The 22,690-nt window shown below is 41.4% G+C and overlaps 1 protein-coding gene across 12 annotated transcripts in view; it reads right to left on the minus strand.

Annotated features, from left to right (window-relative positions):
- tns1b (tensin 1b) overlaps positions 1 to 22,690 on the minus strand; it is a 169,781-nt gene that overhangs the window by 26,115 nt on the left and 120,976 nt on the right. For 10 of the 12 annotated variants that reach the window (XM_056389770.1, XM_056389765.1, XM_056389773.1 and 7 more), the window contains 11 exons: positions 21,316 to 21,487; positions 20,530 to 20,580; positions 20,312 to 20,434; positions 18,552 to 18,616; positions 17,185 to 17,268; positions 16,215 to 16,327; positions 16,058 to 16,118; positions 14,675 to 14,750; positions 11,469 to 11,598; positions 11,246 to 11,313; positions 10,767 to 10,887 (listed from right to left, as the gene is read on the minus strand). In XM_056389770.1, coding sequence (XP_056245745.1) covers positions 10,767 to 10,887; positions 11,246 to 11,313; positions 11,469 to 11,598; positions 14,675 to 14,750; positions 16,058 to 16,118; positions 16,215 to 16,327; positions 17,185 to 17,268; positions 18,552 to 18,616; positions 20,312 to 20,434; positions 20,530 to 20,580; positions 21,316 to 21,487 — 1,064 coding nt within the window. The remainder of the gene's footprint in view (positions 1 to 10,766; positions 10,888 to 11,245; positions 11,314 to 11,468; positions 11,599 to 14,674; positions 14,751 to 16,057; positions 16,119 to 16,214; positions 16,328 to 17,184; positions 17,269 to 18,551; positions 18,617 to 20,311; positions 20,435 to 20,529; positions 20,581 to 21,315; positions 21,488 to 22,690) is intronic. The other 2 variants (XM_056389766.1, XM_056389777.1) reach the window with 1 other exon arrangement.

Below are 22,690 nucleotides of genomic sequence, written 5' to 3' on the forward strand. Positions count from 1 at the left end.
GAGAAGCACAACAGGAAATACAGTATATTTAAGTACAGGACAGGACAGTTGCCAACATCCATAGCAACAAAAAGCTTAGTCAAAAGTAAGCACAGAAACCTGTCCTAGCTTTATGAACACTTGCCTCGCAGCTCATTAAAAATGCATCAAAGATCGCTGTGAATCGATGTGAGAGTGCAAACTTGCTATGACTGAGGAAACAAAGCACAAGGTAATGGAGGCAGGAGTGGGATACTGATCAATATGGGATGTTCTGTTGACCTTCATGAACTGGTCACCGCTAACCTAACGGCAGAGGTGGGAGTAAGTCATAAGAAAGCCTCAAGTCTTAACCTTCAAGTTTCAAGCAAGTCCCTTAGTTTTACTTTCAACATTAAGGAAAACTGTTGCAGCTGCTTACAGCTCATAAATCTTACTGATATTTGACATTTTGTGGCAACGTAGAGTCTGGATCTGGGACTGCAGCTGCCCACTGCTACAATTATAATTATTATTAGTGTTATTATTATTATTACCTCCACCAAGCACGTTATATTGTCACCTGTGTCTGTTTCTTTGTCAGCCAAAAGTACTAAACTGATTTGAACCAACCTTGGTGGAGGGATGGGGGAGGGGCCAGGGGAAAACTCATTACATTTTGGTGGCGTTCTGGTTAAAGGGGCGGAGCCAGGATTTTTTTTTTTTTATCACTTTCCTTAATGTGTAGGATTGTTTGGCCTTGACAGAGGTATGATCTACACTGAGTGCCATTCTACTTATTACTTTTACTATACATCTCTATGTGGAACCTGCATTGTGCTATGTCTCTTTCCTCCTGCAATGCAAATTTTAGTATTTTTGGTCATAGCCCCTCCCCATGATAGACGATTTGTGGTTGAGTCTCGAGTCATTAATACACAGTCAAAGTGGAGTCTTATCACTGTTGGTCAAGCAACTTTTCAAATTTGTGACTAACTGCATGGCTAGATGTATTATTTGTAGTCCACAAAAGCATTAATATGTCTCATATCTGAGTGTATACAGGCCTAGATACTCATATGCTCACAGCAACATAAAGTGTAACCTGCCAGCAGTGACCTGCAGCCAGCGCTGGTCAGAGGTAGTGACTATATTTAGCACAAATACCACTGACAACAATCACAAACGCATGGAAATAACCAACCCACACACCATGCACTATAAATCAGCCAGATAGCTCATCCATGCAGAGCATCATGTTTCACTCTGGATGAGGTTGTGTCTCAGGAAAAGTCATCAGCGGTCGTTAGCAACAGGGCTGCGAAGGGAAAAATCTTGAGGGCCAAATGAGGAGAGCGTCTGATGAGCTGGCCGTAGCTATCTCATCCTGGAGGTGAGGAGAAGCTTTGATGGGCTCACTCTCGCTCGCCTCGGTCTGGAGAGACTATAAAAACACAACCGCATCATTGTGCCTGAAGTCTTGATAGTTTATGCAGATCCTCCTCAAAGCAACTCTTGTCAGCTCCTGTTATAATCAACATCCTGGTAAATGCTTCAGACACAAGCTGGTCTTGCTCCTGACTGGATACTTCCTGGTATTAGAGCTGTATCAATGTGATTCTTTACAGTGGCTTTAACTGTCTAGAACTCTTTGGGCAACTTCAGGCGACAGACATGTTCTGTGGGATGTAGAATTTTCCAGTGTCCCAAATGACCGATCCCCACTTTGAAAATGTGAGATAGACACAAGACGGAAAGAGAGAGAGAGAGAGAGAGAGAGAGAGCAGAGCACCAAGAAAGCACTCCATGTCCTAACTTGATGAGGTGGTATTCCTCTGCCTTTTTTAGGTGGTGTAGTGTTTGTGTAGCGTTTTAAAGTACAAGAATTTGATGAATGACGCAGTAGTGGTCCAAAGCTTCACAAACCTGTTCAAGTGCTTGTATTTAAAGTATTTTTTTCCACTATTTTCTTCCCAGTTTGGATCAACATATTCCTTTGTGCTTTGCTTCATCTCACTGCCGAATAAATCCCTCTCTTGGCCTATGAATGGAGTCACCACTCACGTCTTTGCACCTGTCAACAAGAACCTAAAAATAACATACCGTTCACAGCGGTTATCGCCCTCCCATCCGCATCCATGCACATACCCTGAACGACCAGTGGGAGTCACTCGTGCAGTGACACCTGAGGCCTCACCGGATACCTCCTTTCTTGACTTTGGTTAGTAGGTGCACATAATTGAATCGGAGATGCCGCTATTGGGGACTGAATCTGGGCAGAGGTTTGACCTTGTACCACCATGTGACCTAGAGGAATCCTGACTGGAGAATTTGAACAAGATGGATTTAGCCAGTATCCTTGTTCCACGATGTTACTGGCAGTATGATGGATAGAATAACACTGACAAAGACCAGGAAAGGCCGGTGCATGAATAGGACTCGCTTTAAAAAGAGACAATAACAAGGAAGGAGAGGCCAGCGCTCCCAGTAGACCCAAAATGAAAGTGTAGTCCCTTTTTCTATTCACTTTCTTCCCTTTCTTTCTTTAAATTTCACCCTGTGTGTCCATCCACCCCTTGGCTCAAGAGAGGCCCATTCAGAAAGCTAAGTAACCCATGTAGAAGGATGTCCCAGGCCAATAACACACCCGAAACAAGACTGTTGTTCCTTATAAAAAAAAGTGCAACACTTGGTCTTTGTCTCTACTGGTTTTCTCAAACCAAACTGCTCAAAGAACACTGATATGAAAAATCACCAAACACTGACAGATAAAGGGATTAGGAGGATTGGTATAAAGCTGGACAAGTGCTTGTGCCAAGCCATTGTCCATCAACCAAGTAAGCACAACAAGTATTTTATCACCTGTCAGAAAGGTGAATATGGATGTTCGACTTTCAGCAGGAAACAGTGGCGGTCAACTGCAAAACACCTGTTCATCAAGGAAAGACAGTTCTACAAACTGAATCATGTTGAATTTACTAAATGTAAAAATGTCGTAGTTTAATATCAAATCATCCACGAAAAAAGTTTACTGTTGAACGAGATAAAGTGCTTTCTGCAGGTCCTCCCCAGTGTAAATGCTGGGTAAAAGACAGATAAAGATAAAGAGAGGATGCTTGTGAGAAGAGTTTGTGGAAAGGGATCATGATTAATTATTTCCTGGCTCTGATGTGGCATTTTTCACCAGATCAGCTGTGTAAAGATGGCTGCAGAAAGAGACAGAGGGAAAGAGAGAGAGAGTGTCTGTCTAACAGCTGGAGTAAGGCTGTATCCATAAGGAGGTAACAGACCACTCATTCATTCCCACACATTATAGACATCAGATAACTAGCACTCTGTCTCTCACAGGATTAGCAGTGTCTTGCGGAAACCCCTACGATACTCACGCTATTGTACAAAAATACAAATGTACCATTAATTTGTTCCATTGAATAAACTTCAGCTTTCAATGCTTTGTACACAAAAAGGTTAGAACCTGTTACGTTCTATTATATTGAAGCTAAATACCCTCTCTCTGAGAACTTGCCATCATAGTCAGTGTAGCACACGCATATTTAAACTTGCCCCAAAGTCACTAACTGTTGCCCTGCAGAAACCCCTGTCCCTGTGCCCCCGGAGCCAGAGTCCAAACGGGGACACTCCGCAAAACACAAAGCGCCTGTTCTCTCTGTGTCCAATGCAGTCTTTACTAGAAGGTCTTTATTTTTTGTGTCTTGGCTGTTACGCAATCTGAGCTGGGCAAAGTTTAGAGTCAAAGCAGCCTAATCCTCCCAAAGCCTCAGACCAGACCGAGGGATTGATAGCGTGGAAGCCTGTTGCCAACACAAAGGGCCAGACGTTTCACCTCTGCATCTTCTTGGTGAAATGCCACGGCCTCACAATGACTGTTTCGATGGGATCACACCGAATGCTGGCTTACAGCATCAGGGGTATGGCCGTCAGAGTTCGGGCTAGCTGATATCACCAGTGGTGGACAGCTGCTGTCCAGAGGCTGATGTTTACAATCAACACTGACATGAACGAGTTAATCTCATTGTCATTTAAAGGTCCCATGTTCTATAAAGGTAGATGTCCATGTGTTGTTTGATTATAAAGCAGGTCTAAGTTCTATATTAATACTGTGAAAGTATCAAAGCCTCAGTCCACAGAGAAATGCACACAGCCTGTATTCAGAAACTGAGCCTTAAAACCAGCTTTCAGGACTTCTGGAATTGTGTGATGTCACAACAAAACAGTCACCTCTCTCAGCCATGCCCCAAGCCCCGCCCACCTGGACCCACCATCCAACCTTGTAGAATTTGGTTTCTGTTGTGTTTAACTGAAAGATGAAGATTTTCTGGTTTTTAGTTCTTAAAATCACAAAATATATCTTCTAATGGATCAACACTTCAAAATAAAACACTGGTAAAGTGTAAAATATGGGACCTTTAATCATGGAATAACTCAACTGGAACAGTTTGGCTACAATCACAACATCTGCAAAGTGGAGTGATTGAGAATCCAAACCAATGAACACTCATGCCCCAATGTCAACAAGTACCCATCCTGCTGAAGGGCCCACAAGCAAGATGCTGACTCCAGATCACAGTTGCTACCCCACAGCTGACCACTGACATCCTTGTTGCTGGGGATCAATCAAGAAAAGTTCTTTAGATACGTGTGTGAGCTCAGAGCAGCCGAAGAAACAGATGAAATTGTAATTTGTAGTTCAGTTCTCTGGCATTAGCAGATTTAGTTGCCATCAAATACGTAATGGAGATCTATTGAACAGTGCATTCATTTAGAATTAGTAATGGCCATATTTCACTGGTGTCTGTGCTGATTTACTGCTCACCTGGACCTTGAACTACTTGTTGGCCAACGCAACCATTTGAATCCAAATCATCTGTTGGGGCTTGAACGCAGTCTCAGCAGTGATATCATTGTGTTGCATCAACATCTATCTCCACCAAGATTATGTAACACCCCCCCCCCTCCCCACTCCCCCCCAAAAAAACCTCACTCTTGACTGTAGCTCACCAAGCAACACAAATACACACTTAAATTTCAACTACCCCAAAGAATGCAGCAACAAATAGTCTACCCAACAGGACATGATCAATACATGGTCCCTTCTGTTGGATATGTTCAGACTGTGGGGACGACAACACTGTGACTAATGTGTATGGGAACAAAGAGGAAGTATTAACCTCCTGGAAAAAAGTGCAAAACAGACACAAATACACACTTGACACTTGGGAAATGCGACCTTGGATAAACAGTAACTTAATGGCTTCAGAAAATAAACTTACATAGAGAAATCAAGGACACTTGACTCATTTTCTTTCTGGAAGTTTCCACAGTCCCTGGAACTTTGTCATTTTGATTTATTACAACTTCAGTCTTATTTTTGTAGTTTTGGTCAGTTTTGCTGTCAAATATATATGAGATCAGGAATATTTCTACACTGCTGCAACAAGGTTGGCAACAGGTGAACCAGGAAGTCAGTACAGTATATACACTGGACAGTTTGGTTTATCATCTTGCAGTTTGAATTCTAAATAAATGAAGCTGTTTAACACCTACATGGTCGTCTACCTGCTTGTGCTTTCTGCATCTTTAGGCTTCTTTTTACTATAAGTTGCTATAAGTTTAAGTTGCACCAAACCTAAACGATCCTTCAAGCCACTAAAAAACAGACTTGACACATGTGCCTGCAACATACTTCTATGTTTTATCACTATTGGATAAAGGAATTTGTAAAAGATTAAACTTGTCTTGTGAGCTTGGTTGAAGCAGTAAAAAAATATTAACAAATAAAACACAATGTGGCCAAGTGTTTTGGATAATAGACAACCTGGTGTCAATAATTTATTGAGCACATTTCCACATAAAGTTTCTTGTTGCAGAAACACATCTGCAGAACTGAGCATGTTACTCACATGTTATCAAAGACGTCAAAGCTGTTAAATTTGTACCAAACTTTTCTCCCCGGCGGTCTAAAGAGCAGAGGACAAACCGGACTCAGGCTCAAGGGCAGAAACTCTTCAACAGCTATCGAAGCTTGAAGAAAAGGCGTCAGCTGCCTCACTTCGCCGGGAAGTTGAAGAAACGCTGGATGCAAACTCACCATGTAACTCTTAGAGACTGTCTGTCTGTACAGCAGCATGCACAAACCCACACTGACATTCTCTGTCACTCCTCCTCCTGTGAATGTGCGCACAAAAGAGCTTCACAGTCGAGTGGAGGAGTCTGCCTTTAACTCCTCCGACTCCTCGAAAGAGAGAGAAAGAAACAGTAAAGTAGTATTAAATTTAGTTTGGACCAAATTAACAATCACTGTGCAGAACCTGAGCTGAAATGGGAAAGATTTGGAAATGCCACAATGCTGACTGTACATCAGTTTAGGTGCTAAATTTGTTTTTGTTCCTCCACAGCCAAATCCTGAGTAATAATCAAAAACACAAGCATCCATCACTCAAATGACTGTCAATGTCCAATGTCAAAGGTAGGATCCTCTCGTCACTGTCTCCACAGAGCTGGAGCTTTCAGGTTCTCCAACACATCTGCTCCTCACACAGTGTTTCCTTCAGTGTGTTGTTGGTTTCTAACCTCAAGCCATAGCTTTGCATGTAGCAGCGTTGTTTGATTAGACAGGTGCATGTGTCAAGTGACTGACAGGGTCAGCTTGTTAAAAAAAATCTATTTCAGACAGACACTCTTATGTTAAGGAATTTATAACATTTATAGCAAATGATCAAACAGTTAGATTTGATGGGAAAGGCTCTGCTCAAAGAATGACTGTGCTGTAAATCTGAATGAATATGACTGAGTATTACTTATCAGCCCATAGCCAAACAGCTGAAGAACGAGCCAGTGATTGTGAAGCATGAATGAGGAAGCTGATGCCAATCAACACAAGGTTAGTGCCCAGTCTTGGCAGTTTATTATTAGGTACACCCCACTAAAGGAAGGTTATAATGTTCAGTTTCTATTTAAATTGTTTTAGTGAGGACAGGTATTAGTATTACTTTGGTAAACCCCACTTATATTAATGAAGTTAGGATAAATTAGAGAAACACCTCTCTGTATAATGCAACAGTCGCTACAGTTCAACAGCACCACCAACTAATTCCTCCAAAAATGATCACACAGTTGAATCAACAACTCTCTAAAACAGCTTCAACACAAACGGAACATTATAACCTTCATAAAAGTAGGATTTACTGTAGTCCTCTTGTATTACACGGATACTTCCTTTAGTACTCCTCCGACACTGTGCACACTATCTACTTACTCGTGTAGTGCGTGAATGTCAACATTGTAGTATCATCTCAAATCAAACACAGCTGTTGTACATTTAACAGAAATGGCGATCACCACTGTTAGCTAGCTGGCTAGCATTCCCATTGGCGTTCACGGTGCCAAATCATTACATACTGCTAAATAACCCAAGAGACATACTGATCTATCTAACAACGGCATAGCAATACTTAGTGACAAAACAAAACATTTGTGTAGATATATAACTTATATTTATATGGTGTGTTCACCACTCATCGCAACAGTTGCAGCTTCCTCTCTGGTCCCTCCCATACAGAACACAAATGTTCCTGCTGAGCTGTAAGAATCCATTGTGCTGTCTTTTTGCATCTGATGAGCATTCGGATTAGCTGCGTATGTTACTCACACCGGACTTACTGGATGGTTTTTCATCTTTTAACAGGTACCTGAAAGAACCAGGCAACCCAACCTTTTGCTGCTTTTTCTAACGTGGTGCTATTTTCGATCTAACTGCAGCTCTGGGCAGATTCTTGAACTGTGGAAGAAGACCAATGATTGCAATTCTAGAAAAATAGAAAGATGAGAAAAAATGTGAAGAGATTAATGAGAAACATGTGGTGCTGAGATCGTCCGCCAAAAAGTAACAGGTCATGAAGACCTGGTGCATCATCATTAGAGATGTTAAGTGTTCTTTCTTTGTAGCTACATGGATTGTGTAATTGTTGTAATGTTTTCTTTTTCCTGTTTATGTAAGGTGCAGGCAGAACAAACGTTCCTGTGTCGAAACGGACCCACAGCAGCTGTAGCTGCTTTCACAGAATGAACACAATGAAAGTCGACATCAATCTTTGCAAACCAACGACCACATAGAAAGCACTTACCCAATGTCGATCCCAACAAAACATTGACCCTATAATTTTCAGCTTTATGCAATGCCTCAATAAGCAAAGAACTGATGTAAGTAGCCTTCCACTTTCTTTAGAAAACCAACTGCAATCCTGACAAACTCCAAACCAACAACAACAACAATACTTTTTTTTATTTCTAACACTTAAGAAGATACATGTCGTCTCCTGCTGTACCTCTCGGCCCTGAAAGCCGCTCTGTCTGAGGAGCTAACTGCCTTTTCAGCGCTAACAAGTGTGAAGCCAAATGACAGTGGAAACACTCCAGTTTCCTGGAAACCCTTTCTCTCTTGTTTCTGCGAGAGGGAACCATTTTAAACTGCGTCTTTAAATGTCATTTAGGAGCAGCGCTGATTTAAAATGCAGCGTATATCAGTGTGACTGTGGTGCCTGAATAAAGTCTCGATACAAAAGGTTATTATAGGATACGTTTGAAGCCTTATCGACTACTCCAGGTCTCAAGTAGCTAAATAAGAGCCTGTGATTTGTGTGCATTTTTGTGTATGTGCATTTGCTCATGTCTTTGTGTATATGTGCATGTATGTCTGTGTGTGTGTGTGTGTGTGATCTCACCCAAGCAACATCATCAGATGACAGTGGGCAAGATGAGGCACGCAACTTGGACCGGGCACACACACACACACGCACGCACGCACGCACGCACACACATACACACATACACAATCTCACCTCCACTGAGACAGAGCGAGACGAGACTCACACCTAGGCTATTTTAGCAGGGCCTATTTCAAGCTGCCGCAGAGCGGGGTAGACACTTTATGGGCACTGATAGAGGGTAGCCAAGTCACCTCTGACCTTTGACTACCGGGGAGAGCAGTAAAAACACACAGGGGGAATCAAGGACATGAAATATCCAGCACGCATCCTTCTTCAAAAAAGTCAATTTTTAAATTGCAGACACTTTTGTCACTTTTTTTATCATGAAAGATTCTCTGAATTGCAACATTAGTATTGTCACTTGTTACAATAAAGAGTTCAAATTAGCTTTAATTTAAACAGGTAGACACTTCATAAAGAGTAATTTTACTTGTGATACTTCAAGTACATTCTGTTGATAATACGTTTGTACTTTTACTTAGGTAATATTATGAATGGAGGATTTTCACCTACCCAGGGTAATGGGAGTTTGATGCGACACTCAGTCGAACCGAAGCTAAACGGCCGCTGCAGGAGATCATGCAGACAATGAATGACTCTATCTGTAATTATTCATTTATGCTTGAACATAGGATTACGATATGCATTTACCTGGTTATAGCACTTTTCCGTTCAGGATTATGCAATACATAACAAAGACAATACATTTTTCTTTAGCTATACATATCAGCGTTTTCTCTGCCACAAAGCGAATGAATGTCATTCCAATGGTCATAAAACAAGCTGACCATCCACACAAGTGCAGCGCCTTCGAAGGCAAAACAATAGGCTCGCTGCTATCGCTAAGGGCGTAGCATTGCTTCCTTTTTTTGGGTGGTAGCATTTTGGCCACAGAGTGACCACCGCACCGCTCTGTCCATGCCTGTGGCTGGACCGAGGAATGTCTCGCGCTGCGCTCTAGAAAGCAATAGAGTCAGGTCCCACGGGGGCCTCTGGCTTCTCTGCGGTCATGATTTCGCCACAAGTGCATACAGCGTTACCAGTGTCTCTCCCCTATTTCAAAACATAATCCATTTACACCCAGGAAGGCATGAAACCTCTGCAGATTTGGGTTGATTTTGATCCTCCAGAATGTCAGTATTTAGCTGTAAACACAACTGTGACCCTGTGTCTTGTCTCATTAAAAAAAAACTCCAACACCAGTTTGAACTTAAACGTGACCTCATTTTGACCCCGTCATGTGGGAGTTTTAAAGAAGACGAAAGTGTGAAACAAGTCTTTTAACTCCATTTGGACAGAGGCAGAATCGCTCCTCTGTCTCACGCAGAGGGACAAAAACACCCTTGTTACAGCTTGGTTACATGCTGTGTGTGTGTGTGTGTGTGTGTGTGTCTGTGTGTCTGTGTGTGTGTGTGAGAATGAGAAAGAAAGACAGAGACCAGAATAGCATCACAACAACTTCCTCTCAACCACATTAAGATGCATTTGCACAGTCACATGTATGGTTTGTTTAAGATTCATGTAAAGTGACCTTTTCACTTAAAAGCTCATGAGCAGTGTGTCCACTCACTGACACTGGCGGCTGATGAGGAAGAGGAGGAGGAGGACGGTAATTTGAAGCGGTGATCCGGGACTTCTACTGAGGCGAGTTACGGGTCACATATACATAGGCTACATGAATGTGATGTGCAGGTTGTTACATCAATCTGACAGTTCACTTTAAATGAATTAGAATTACAGGAAGTGGGGAAGTAATTGCATATTAACCTTGGTGGCCATGAGGACTATAAAGAGCCGTTGTAATTAACACCTTGTAAAGTTTACAACCCACAAGAGGATGGCGGGAGAAGCTCCGCCTCTGTGTGGGTTTGTGTCAGCTTGTACAGACTCCTCCTTTGACAGCCAATCAATCCTCAGCATTAATCTCTCTCTGCAAGACTCACCAAGGAGATATTACATCTAAAATAACAGCCAGCAGTGCTGCGGGAGCGTGCGGGTCGTTTTAAAATACCATCTACTCACCGTCTGTGGTGTCCTCACAGTTCTGATTGAAGTTTTCGTAGGAGTCCCAGCGGATCAGTGGATCCTGTGTGTTGTAGTCAACCGAGACGCTCGGCCCGTTTTCTAGGAGATCCATACCTTGACCAGAAGTACAAAGAGGCAGAGCAGAAAATGTGAATGTCTTTAAATCACAAAACAGAACACAAAACAATTCATTCCCCTGAATTGAGTAATAAAAGCTCTGAGTGAAATTAGTCGAGTGTTTTTGCTCATCTAGTAAAGAGTGACAAACAAATAGGAAGGTGCAGGGCAACGTGTTGGTGAACCAACTGCAAGTTTTGTTGCACGTCTTCCCCTTCTTTCTCTCCAACATTAACTTTATCTCTCTTTATTATATACTTTCAATTAAAGGTAAAAATGCCCTAAACTATGTATGACAGTAAAATATAATGTGTGGAAAATGCTCCAGAGCTCCCATAAAACCAGACACATTGATTCTTACCATGGATTTTCTCTGGCCCAAAGGAGAAAATAAACTCCACTTTTCCATATTCGGGAAACCTGTCGTCTGCAGTGAAGAAATAAAAAGTTGTCTGGGTTATTAAAGTAAAAAAAAACAGTTTGTAGTGGAATATATCTCGTGAATAGAATATTTACAGGGGAGTAATATTACCAGACATTCAGATTTTATTAATTAGCTACAACATTCACCGGATCCGTCACCTTTGAACGTCTCATCGAGCTCATCTTTCCCAAAGACGATCCCCAGGTCGTGAACAGCACAGGTGTGAAACTGCACCCTGAAGATCACGTCTCGGCACGGGCTGCGGTAACGCTTGTGGTAGCACTTGAGCTGGAGGGAGAAAGTGATCAGAAGAAATTCAAACAATACCGTATCAAGCAGTGCCAACAGAACTCAACAGGTCAGTGAGACTGGGTTGGATTGTAGTTGGACGGATGCCTTTAAAGCTCCACAGGTATCACAATAATAATCATTTCAGGATGTGGCTTATTTATATAATGTGTCAGTCCTGATGAGTAAAAAAAACGTTTTCAGCAAATTAACCTGCAGAGTCAAATCACTCCTTCAGCTGAGCTCAATACAGCTTCAGGGTTGATACACTCCGAATATCAAGTGAGCAACAATATGGAATGATCCTTGCGAAACACGAGCCAGAGACATGTCAACTTGATTCACTGCTAGGTCTCTGGCCGCACTGGCTCAGAGCTAGAAAAAGCATTTAAGGCATTTTTATATATATATCCCATGAAATGTATGGCCTCTTCACACACGTTATTATCCAAACTGTTTCCCCAAACGCAACGGCTTTAAGAGCAAGACTGAAACCACACACGGGAAAATCTTCTCTCTCTCCCTCCCACTGCTTCCTGGACCTGTGAGGCTTTTACAAGGACCTCACATTTACAGGTGCTGGAGGAATATTTACCATAACCAGGACAACTTGCAGCTCACAAACCGTGACTGTAAAGAATTAAAAAAAAAAAAAAAAAAAAAAAAAGGGGCAAACTGAAAAACATCCTACTGTTAAGATTTACATTTTCAGCTTTAATGTTTAATTTTTAAACATAATAAAGCACCACATGTGTAATTTATCCATCTGCTACTTAGAGTAAGGTACAAACTAAATGTAAAAACTACTAAATGGCTCTGACTGCTTTCAAAAAAACCTATTTTCTACTTGTGGTGCCAAATGAGAGCAAAACATATAAGATTGAGGATGAAAGGAAGGCAAAGTAAAATATCCTGTGGCTTAGCACAGCTCCCTGGGACATGGTAAACCTCCCACTGAGGGGTCTGTTTCATGAGGAAAACAAAGCTGCTGAGCCAAGGTTGAGAACAAAAAATAGAAGAAGGAAAACATTCATTTAAACTTACACGCTTGCCTTTAGAGACTTGAGAGCACATTTTCATTTTTCACGCACCAGATAACGATTAACCAAAGCCTGTTCCTGCTCGTTTGTGAATTGATTATCTTTAATGTTGAATGAAAGGTTAGGCTTGTTCTCTCTCTTGCAGAGAGTTAGATGATAAAGTTGATAACCACTGATATCTGTTCATTTAATATAAGCTAAGTGTCCCAGCAGCCACGAGACACTTAGCTTATCTTATCCTGCGGTTTAGCACAGTTTAGCTTAAACTGTGCTAAACCGCAGGATATTTTACTTTGTCTTCCTTTCATTCTCAATCTTATATGTTTTGCTCTCATATTGCTCCACATGCCTTATGGGAAAGGCGTGTGGAGAGAGGTCAGCATAAGATAAGTGCAAAAATAACAAGTTGTCATCAGGAAGTCACTGCACATAAACCCCTTGTAAAAGAACAACTTTTAGTCATTTTTACATTTGATTTTACATACAGATTAAACAAATGACATGTAACATGTTAATTAGTGAGTTTCAGAGGTACCTTTGGTCAGAGCCAGGCTAGCTGTTCATCTCTGTTTCTCCTCTTTATTGTAAGCTAAGCGAACCCGTTGCTGTAGCTTCATATTGACGATACAGAAGTGACAATCAACTCTCAGGGAGCAAACCATTCCCAACTATTCCATTAATCTTTAGCTGTATTCTTTTCTGCTTCTGTTCTGAGCTCTATAAAGTTTAATGTGACATTTTGGCTGCAGCTTCATCATAAAATAGTTGAGACCAAACTTGGAATTAAAATGAGGGAAGGAAAGAGCCAAAACCTAAAAAAATTTAAATCATGTTTATAAAGATTTTCCTCTGTAATTATCTTTTTTCATCTAACCATTCAGCAATTAGTAATTTCTTGGCAGCCATACAATCGACGCACAACTCAGTTCAACTGCACAAACACACACCATTGCAGTTTGAAATGCTGGAGCACACTCCACGCTGACTAATGCCTTTCCCATTTTTGGCCACGAGGCCACAGTTCACATTTTCTGTGTTATCTGAATAATAACAAGCATCAGCAGGCATCGGCTCAGTCAGATGATGCATTCAGCAGAATCCATTAGTCCGTCTTAAATAAAGGATGAGATATGCGCTCCGCTCTGAGAGCCCAAAATGGGGAAGCCTGGAGCACACGCTAAGTGCTCCCTTTGAAATTCTCCATGCTGAAATTATGAACCCCGAGGACATCTCACGGATAACTTTAAACTTTGCTGATCTGTGCGGTTGCTCTGTCTGAAATACATGCAAATATAAGCCAGAGGCAAGGGCACAGAGGAACAGGTGCTACTCAGGATCTTTTTTTCTATTTAGTTTCAATTTCCTCAAAATCAGAAAAGACCCTTCCAAAAGTATAAAAAAAATTTAAAAAAAACTGTCAATTTGACATTCAGCTTGTCTTTAACTGATGTCATGTCATGTTAAAGTTATACACTGTGTATCCAAAACACTGTTGGAAAGGAAGTATGCTGCCTCTTTGACATCATAGTTTCCAGGAAACATATTGTGTGCTAATGAGGGTCTATAAACCGAGGTATAGGACCATGGCCAACTGTCTTCCCCCGGGTTTTTATGGCCCTATTTTTTTTCTGTGAATGGATACCATAAACTGCTGCAGCACATGTATACAGTGCATACACCCGACGTCAGGCTGGAAAAGCCAACAGGATTCCCTCAGTGCTAATAAACAATATAAAAAAAATCAGTCCATCCTTTACATTTGTGCAGATGCTCTTGTTGGTATTCATTGTTTAGCTTCCATTTGTGTTCATTGCTTTCTAGCAGAGGTCATACACTGGAAAATATAGGACAATAAACTTTCCTTGTTATTGGCTTCACACGAGAAAAAAATCTTGAAGCAGTGTTTCCATGTTTCCTAGTTTAAACGCACTGAATGAGATTCAAACAGCTGAGACATTAAACCAAAGTACTTTGCTCTTTTTACTGTCTTTATCATTATCATATCATTGGCTGTTGCTTATATGTGCTGTTCTCACCAGGATGTCCCCTTTCAGGAGGAGACCAGGCTCGATGGTGATACAGATGCTCGTCTGACTGTCGCCCTGAACGTTACTGTGAAAGAGAAAAGCCACAACATGTTAGGTTATAAGTCTGCCCTCATTATTATTACAGTATTAATACAGTACAACCCGACAGAGCGTCACCGATGTTACACGTCTGGGTATAACTATGTGCAAATGATCTACATCGTCCGCTGACAATCCCTTATTTGCTTTAGCAGTGGCCATCACAGAGCATAACGGCGCTGCAGTCCGGGGCTAATTTCGGGTATTAGTGTCTACATGATTGTCTGACTGGTGGAGTGGGATCAAAGGGTGGAGAGTGCTAATAGGGAGCATGTGAGAGAAAGTGGGGAGAAATGTGATTTGGGGCTTTAAGGGGTTGACAGTCTGGAAGTGTATGCGCTCTGATTGTTTCACGCTTATTGTTGTGTATGCTGTAAAAGTGTTTATGGTGCTGACACAATTGTAAGAATGGATGTAGTAGACAATCTGACACTAACAAGCTTTACTATTTACAGTAGCAACTTTAAAACACTTCATAAATGCTCTGCAGCGAAAATGAGCCAAAGAATGACAAAAAACAGCTGCAACAGGCTGCTGTGCTTTTCATTCACTTCCAGCACCAATCAAGTTTTCCATATTGTCTTCTTGCCATTGTTGAGTCTCATCTTCCATGCTAACGCTGCCTCAGCTATGTTATCAGTTAAAAAAATTATACCTGCTAATTGGTTTTTTGATTAATATATTAATGGAAACTGCATGATCAGACCTGAACATGCGTGTTTTTCTGACCTAGCAGCTATTTTTTACTATTTGCCCAGATATAATAATCACTGTCTGTGTGGTATTTAAACTGTAATACATTAAAATGCCGTGTGAATGTAGCCTGTATGCCTCACCCATCTGAGGACAGTGCAGCTCTCCCCTCCCCTCCTCTCCCCTAAACCTCCCCTCTTCTCAAAACAACAACAGAAAGCCATAGAATCCATTGTTTCCTGTCTGGCCCTGGGAACCAGCGGGGTCCTCTGGCAAAAAAAGCCTTCAGGCGTCCACACGGATGCCTGTCTCTCTGTTTCATTGGCTCTCAAGTCACAAATAACACTAGAAGTGATTGCGGGCTCTAAAGTGGGGAAACAAGAGCCTGCAGCTGGGGAGGCTAGATTAATACAATAATGTGAGTGTAAACTGGCAAGAGGGACGATGTGTGTGTATGTTAGGGGGCAGGGGAGTTAGGGGAGAGGCTATAAAGGAAAATCTGGCTTTTTTTAAAAAATTTTTTATTATTGAGCCATTACGAGCTTGCTATCCCTGGAATCTTGTAAAAGCATTTGAGTGTGAGCATGTTTTAAGACTTACTAGATCCCAGATGTGTAGACAGGCTGCATGGCCTGGTAGATTTTGAGAAAGGGACGACAACCTGGAACACAATAAAAAAAAAAAAAAAATTGCACAAAAATAAATAAGGTGTATGAAAATGCTTTTGCGCGAGCGAGTATCTGTGCACGACCCTCACCTCCTTTAGACTCGAAGTTGGGGATGCCATGCATGATGACGTGATGGAGGAACAAGGGTTTGTTGTTGATCTTGATGTGTCCGGAGAGCAAGCCGCTGAAGTACTCCACATACCTGAGCGAGGCAGAGGGAGGTAAATGGGAGACATGAACATGCTGATAGGTAGCCTTCTGTCAAATTATATCATGATTTCTAATGTTTTACAACAAAGAGATGAAGGTATAATCCTGTGTTCATGACAACAAGGAAACGCATTCTTTGGCTTTGACCTCTGGTTACAACAATGAGTGTTTTCAGCTTGTCATGCTGTGGGGAAGTAAGACAACTTTCAGGCCAAAGATCGAGACTTTTTAGCCCAAACTAAATACTTTAAAGCTGCACTAACCAATATCTTTTATATTACCAATGAATCAAATAATTATGTATTATGTAAAAGAGGTTGCTATTAGTAACAACCCATCCAACCCTTCTCTCCCAGGCAGCTCCTCAGAACCTTGTAGCCTTTTTTGAATCATTGTTTTGGTTTTTCTGCCTCCTATTAACACTGATTCCAGCTACAGCAGACAGCTGTTTTCATCTAATAATAAAAATAATACATTTTATTTATTGGCGCATTTCAACATAACTGTATGACACAGTAAAAAGTAAAATATCAAGTACAGGGCATAAAGTACAAGATAAATTAGAATAAATGTAATTGCATAAAATAAATATGATTGCATTGAACCTGCTGGCAAGAAACACAAGCCCAAATGAATTCTTCCGTTGGTCAGTGTCTATTGGTTTTCTAAAGAGGCAAATGTTTGTCATAACAACTTTACAAGGTGATTATATTCCACTGTAGTGTTTGCAGCTTGTTCCACTCTCCTCAAGTGGCCAAAAATTGATTAATGCAGCTTTAATTGTAAGAGAAGGTGAGTTCACTTTGGGGTCAAACTCGGACTATAAACAAGAAGTGAGATAAGACTGACCTTTTCTGTGATGGCTGGCCCACAGGAAGCACTTTGTCTTCATAGAAGCGCTTCATGGCAAACCTGTCCAGAGCCTGGTCTGCACTGTATTCCAGCACAAAGGTTTGGTAAGGTTGGTGGTTAATATGCATTTAAAACACTTTTATTTGCATTCTAGTGCCTGCAATGTATATAATTATTAATTCAAATGTATAATGTTGTGCATGTGTGAAGCATTACTATAGTTATCTAGCATGGGGAAAACAAACTGGTGGTCACGCCGTGTTAGACATCTGAAAAGTCTGCACACTGTGACTTGTGGAAAATGTTTTTTGATGCACCCACATGTTTCATGCAAAACCCAATGTCTAATGTCAGACATCACATTGCACACAGCTGTCGACACAAAACAGCCATAGAATTAATTTGACAACAAGATGCACAATATACAAGAAGAAATAAGGGAAAAAATAGATGATGCATAAATGCACTGTAAATTTCAATGTAGATTAATGTCTAATAAAATGTCATGCAGTATGGTAGCCATGTGTGTCCAGCATGTATGCAAAGATCTTCCAGACAGAAGTTTTTGGAGGTTATGTCTGACAGCTAATTCTGCATTACCTCCGTGCACACAGTAAAACGTTTTTTTTTTTTTCCATAATGAAAGATTTTATGCAAAATCTGGAATATATTTGGTTTCAGGCATTTTGCCGGCTCTTACGTTTCTAAGGCAACTTCACAAATGCTTTAAATTGACTTGTGTGATAATGGCATCATAGACAAATCTAATATTTTTACAGGTGTGTTAAATTTTTTCATAGCCAATCACTGCTCTGTTAAAAAAAAAACAGTGAGTCATGCGCTCCCTGATTGTTCAGCGCTTTACATCTCCACAGTTTATGCAACAGAATGTCGTTCTATTTTGGCACATCTACAAACAAATCTAATAAAAATAAAGAAAAAGAGGACACTTAGAATTTGGGTCTTATGATGCAGTGACCATTAGAGCTAACTCTTTGCTTTCTGCTCGTAATTATTACATCAAATACTTGTCTTTGGATTTCTCCAAATAAAAGTGTTGTTCCCCAGTCCCATGTTCCACCCCTCCTCCTCCTGTTCATCACATCTGTCCGTTGTTCAGATGTGGGCTTTGGTCTTGTGATGAACAATGCTGGCTTATCTAGTTTTTCCTCTTATGTCAGCTCCTCATGTAGTCTGTCCGCCCTCTCTCGTTTTCCACTTCTATTTTGTTTCCAAAAAATGACAGACTTGCTCCCTCTCGCTCCCCTTCTGCCTGCCTTTCTTCCCTCTCTCAAACGGCACAGCAGGTCAGTCCTCTGCTGGGTTGCTGGATTGGAGTATAATAGTTGGGATTATAGACCTACCTAGCAGATATGTTGCTGTAATGCATGTAGGCTGCCACCACCACTCCAGTTCTGCCCCGGTTGCCCTGAAAAGACAAGTTAACATTGGTTAGTTGGCTATATAGCAATAGCAAAACTTACAAATAGCTCCTTTAATGTGTTTATTGTGGAGTAGCACACTGGGGTAGTTTTATTCTGCTGTTGTTTTTAAGTGCACAATTCATCATCCAAATGTGAACCAAAGGGTAGACTCATCATCAAAAATCCAAACAGATCTTATAATACACTGACATAACACAACAAACGAACTACATCAGATGCTGTTAAATGAGTAGGAGGACTCACAGGAGACAGATTCAAACAAGATCGGTCCAAATCGGTGCAACAGAGGCCAAATATCTTGACACTTAGTTCACTTTGTATGGGTCAAACTCCAAAAACACTGGATCCTAAATTTCCCATAATGCAACCCAATTGCATCTTTTTGTTAAACACCTCCTGCCCAATAAATGCCCACACCTTTCAAACTTCATTCACACCATTTTAACAAAGCCTTTCTGTTATACGTTTAAGGTCTCAGAGCCCATGAGGGGATACCCTGATGACATCATCTGGGTCATATTTTCAGACTTTAGAGACTACCTTAACAGCCACAGAGGACATTTTAATACTGTTTTTACAGGCTGAAAAGTACACCCCAATAGAGCTTTATGTGTAACAGTGGTGGAGCACTTCTTTAGAGATTTTCTTACATTAATAATATCAGTTTCAATCATAAAAAAAAATCCAATTATATTCTACATGTGACTACAGTTGTTATTTATATGGTCAAAAAATGACTTACTGGGCAGTAAATAGGAAGTTCACTAAGCTCAAGCACGTGTTACCATGGCAACAAACCAGTCATGAATTCCATTCATTTATCCCATCTATTTATCTTTAAAAGAAGGATCACTGAGTGTTGCGCATTACAAAACATTGTGGCCACTTAAAAAAAAAAAAACAACATGGTGCCCAGTGGAAATGATGTTGTTGATATGTGGAAAACCAACACGGCCTGCTTCCTTAGTGACCACCACAACGTCTGAGCCCACGCTCTCATCACACCAGCATTACTCAACTCTCAGAAAGAAAAAAGAAAAAAAACACCAGTTGTTATAGCAGCCGACTTGTTTGTATGTAATCTCCCTGTGGGAACATCTTGGAATGAGGCAAGGAGGCTCAGGATCCTGTGGTTAATTCTTACGTTGCAAAACACAATCAGGAACACAATGGGGTTAACGTGAAAATGATTAGGTAGTACATCTGAGACACTGACCTAGCTGTATTCGGATATACTTTTTAAGGTTTGTGTCAGCGCATGCAGCAGCTCGACGAGTGCGGCTCGCCACAAGACTGTAATGTGATGCAAGTAAGTTCATGGCAACAACAGCAACATGTTGGTCAATTCAGTTTTTATGGCATTGTTAAGGGTAAAAGGGTAAATAAACCCAAGTAGCCATGATGAGTGGTGTGTCTAACCTCCCTTATTTGTGTTTTTCCAACTCTCATCTCGCACAACCCAACCCAAACCAGCACACAAAGAGACACACTCTCACACACAAACACTCCACCCTGAATGTCAGCGCTGGGCTGAGGGGAGGACGTCATCACAGACACTAACACAGAAAACAGCTGCAGCCTCAGGGGGGAAGTGGGGGTCCCGAGAAGAGCCTGAGAGCACCCTCTACTGTCTGGACTTTGTTCCATTCTCACAGCGTCTTCTCATCTCTCAGTCTCACCTTGTTGTGTATGACCACCACGTTGTGGCTGTCCGCACTCAGCCAAGTGTCCATGGCCTTGCAGATGCTGCAGATTTTGTCCAGGGCTGGAGCATGGTGGTCAGGCCAGCCAAAGTCCAACACCTTGAGGAAGGAGGAGAGAGAGACGCTGTTCAGATTGGTGGTCATACAATACATAGGAGAAGAGAATGGGGGAGGAGGGAGGCTGCCAGGTTTACCTTCGGGTTAAGTTGGCTGATGTCATAACGCTTCTCACTGAGGTTGAAGAGCTAGAGGAAGAGGAAACAGATGGGAGGAAACATATGAAACATAAATATGGATCAGCTAACTAAAATTATTTCCGTATGATAACTTGAAAACTCCATCTGCATCTTTTTAATGTTTGGAGCTAAATGAGAAACCCTCAGAGGAGTCTTAAATATGCCTTTGATGGCACCATACATGACATTATGTTAATTCAGTGCCATGTAATGATGCAAATGATTATTCATGTAGAACACATGGAGATAAAGAGCCAGCATTGTTCTTGTATTGCAGGGTAGAGTTAGTTTTATTAAAACAGTAATTAAAACAGAGAAACGCACTGACTAATCCAGCCTTTTCACTTTTGCTTCACTGTTGTGTCCTTGGTTTTCAGAAGAATCACTCTTACTAGAGAAACTCTGGATTTCTTTGTGAATAAATGCGGAGAAATCTAAAGCATGACCGATGGCTGGGTGAACACTGGGACTTTATGTGGTGAGGTTTCACTCTGCAAATGGCCAGTGACCAGGAGACAGTAAAAAACAAAAGTGTCAGATGTATACAGATGTATGCAGATCCAGATGTTACATAACCTCTCTGCTGAGTGAATGTGTATACGGTTGGAAGAGAGGAAAACCAGCTGATGATCAGCTGCTCTGCACAGCTCCAGTGTCTGACCTCACGCTATCTGCTTCATTCCATCTGAAAGTTAATTGCTATATTCCCTCCAGGATCATCCGGATGTATACAGGAAACCGTACCAGGTAGTTGTGACCGTGTTTGGAGCGCAGCATGGAGGCGACCTCCCGCAGGTTGGCGGCGTAGCTCTGCTCGTCCACGCTGCCGGGGAAAGAGACGGAGATGATCCTCTCTGTGATGTAGATCAGGTCCAGCTCGTAGCTCTCGTCCAGGGCCTGCAGCAGACTCGCACTCCTGTCGGAGAAACACAGAAGCATTTACTCTTTACTGTGGGCTATTTTCAAAATTCAAATTGCACGGGGCAGTTTTGCATATCGGCGGCTCCACTGTGCACAAGAACAACTGCTGGACCACAGAAGACAGCTGTTTGGAGGAATTTCATACCTAAAGTAATGCAGCACAAGAGATTTATACACACATGCTTGTGTTTATCAGGCCAGCTGCTGCAGCATAGCATACCAATGATAAGAGGCCTAAAGATGGCAAGTTCAGATTTCTCTGGATAGCAGTTTTTATTTAATCTTTAAGTTTCTACTTCATCTACAGGGAGAAGAGTTTCTACCCCTGACCGTACCTTACACCTTAACATAGGCCAACATTTCTACTTCACCATGACTTAGTTAAAAGTGATGGATGCTCTTCTCTTCTCCACTTCAGGCACAAAATTGTACTTTATTAACATTTTTCCTGATGTTTTTTTCAGCATACAGTAGATACCGTACATTTTAAATCATCCCAAGTAAATATTATTTTACAGAAATCCTCTGGTGGAAATGTTTTATACAGATGACGTCACTGCCGCATGATTCATTCTCGTGATTTAAGATGGAAACACTCATTTCTTTCACACAGATGCCACATGACACATCATATTAGGACTGAATTTTCAGGTTAGTCTGTACTTTTAACTCCTATCCCTCCACATTTTGAGCCAAAACATAAAAATATGAGGCTGAATGTCCCTAATGCAGCAAATTACATTTCAGATTCAGTTCAACACACTACACTCTTTCTCCAACATGGAACAAATATCCTTAGAAGGAAAAGGCATCAAACCACAAAAATACCACATCCACAATGACATCACAATGACTTTTAATATCTAACCCCAAAAAATGTCAGCCCCCCCCCCCCCTTCCATTCAACACATGTTGTGTGGGGAAAACAGCGTGAGGAGAAAACGACTGCGCAGATAATTATGCCAGATTATGAAAATAATGCATTGCACCAAGAAGGAAGTGCAGCATGTGTGCAGCCCACAGACCAAACAAAAACATGATGGTCATTGAAGGTTTATTGGCAGAGATGTTATTCTACAAGTCTGGTTTGTCTGGTGTCAAATCAGGTCAGAAATGAGAGCACTGAAGGAGATCAAAGACGCTTAGGGGAAAAAAAAAAAGCGTCTAACAAATATCTCCAAACAGTCAAAGCAGCATC

This window comes from Seriola aureovittata, chromosome 11 (genome assembly GCF_021018895.1).
Source record: "Seriola aureovittata isolate HTS-2021-v1 ecotype China chromosome 11, ASM2101889v1, whole genome shotgun sequence".
Classification (NCBI taxonomy): Eukaryota; Metazoa; Chordata; class Actinopteri; order Carangiformes; family Carangidae; genus Seriola; species Seriola aureovittata.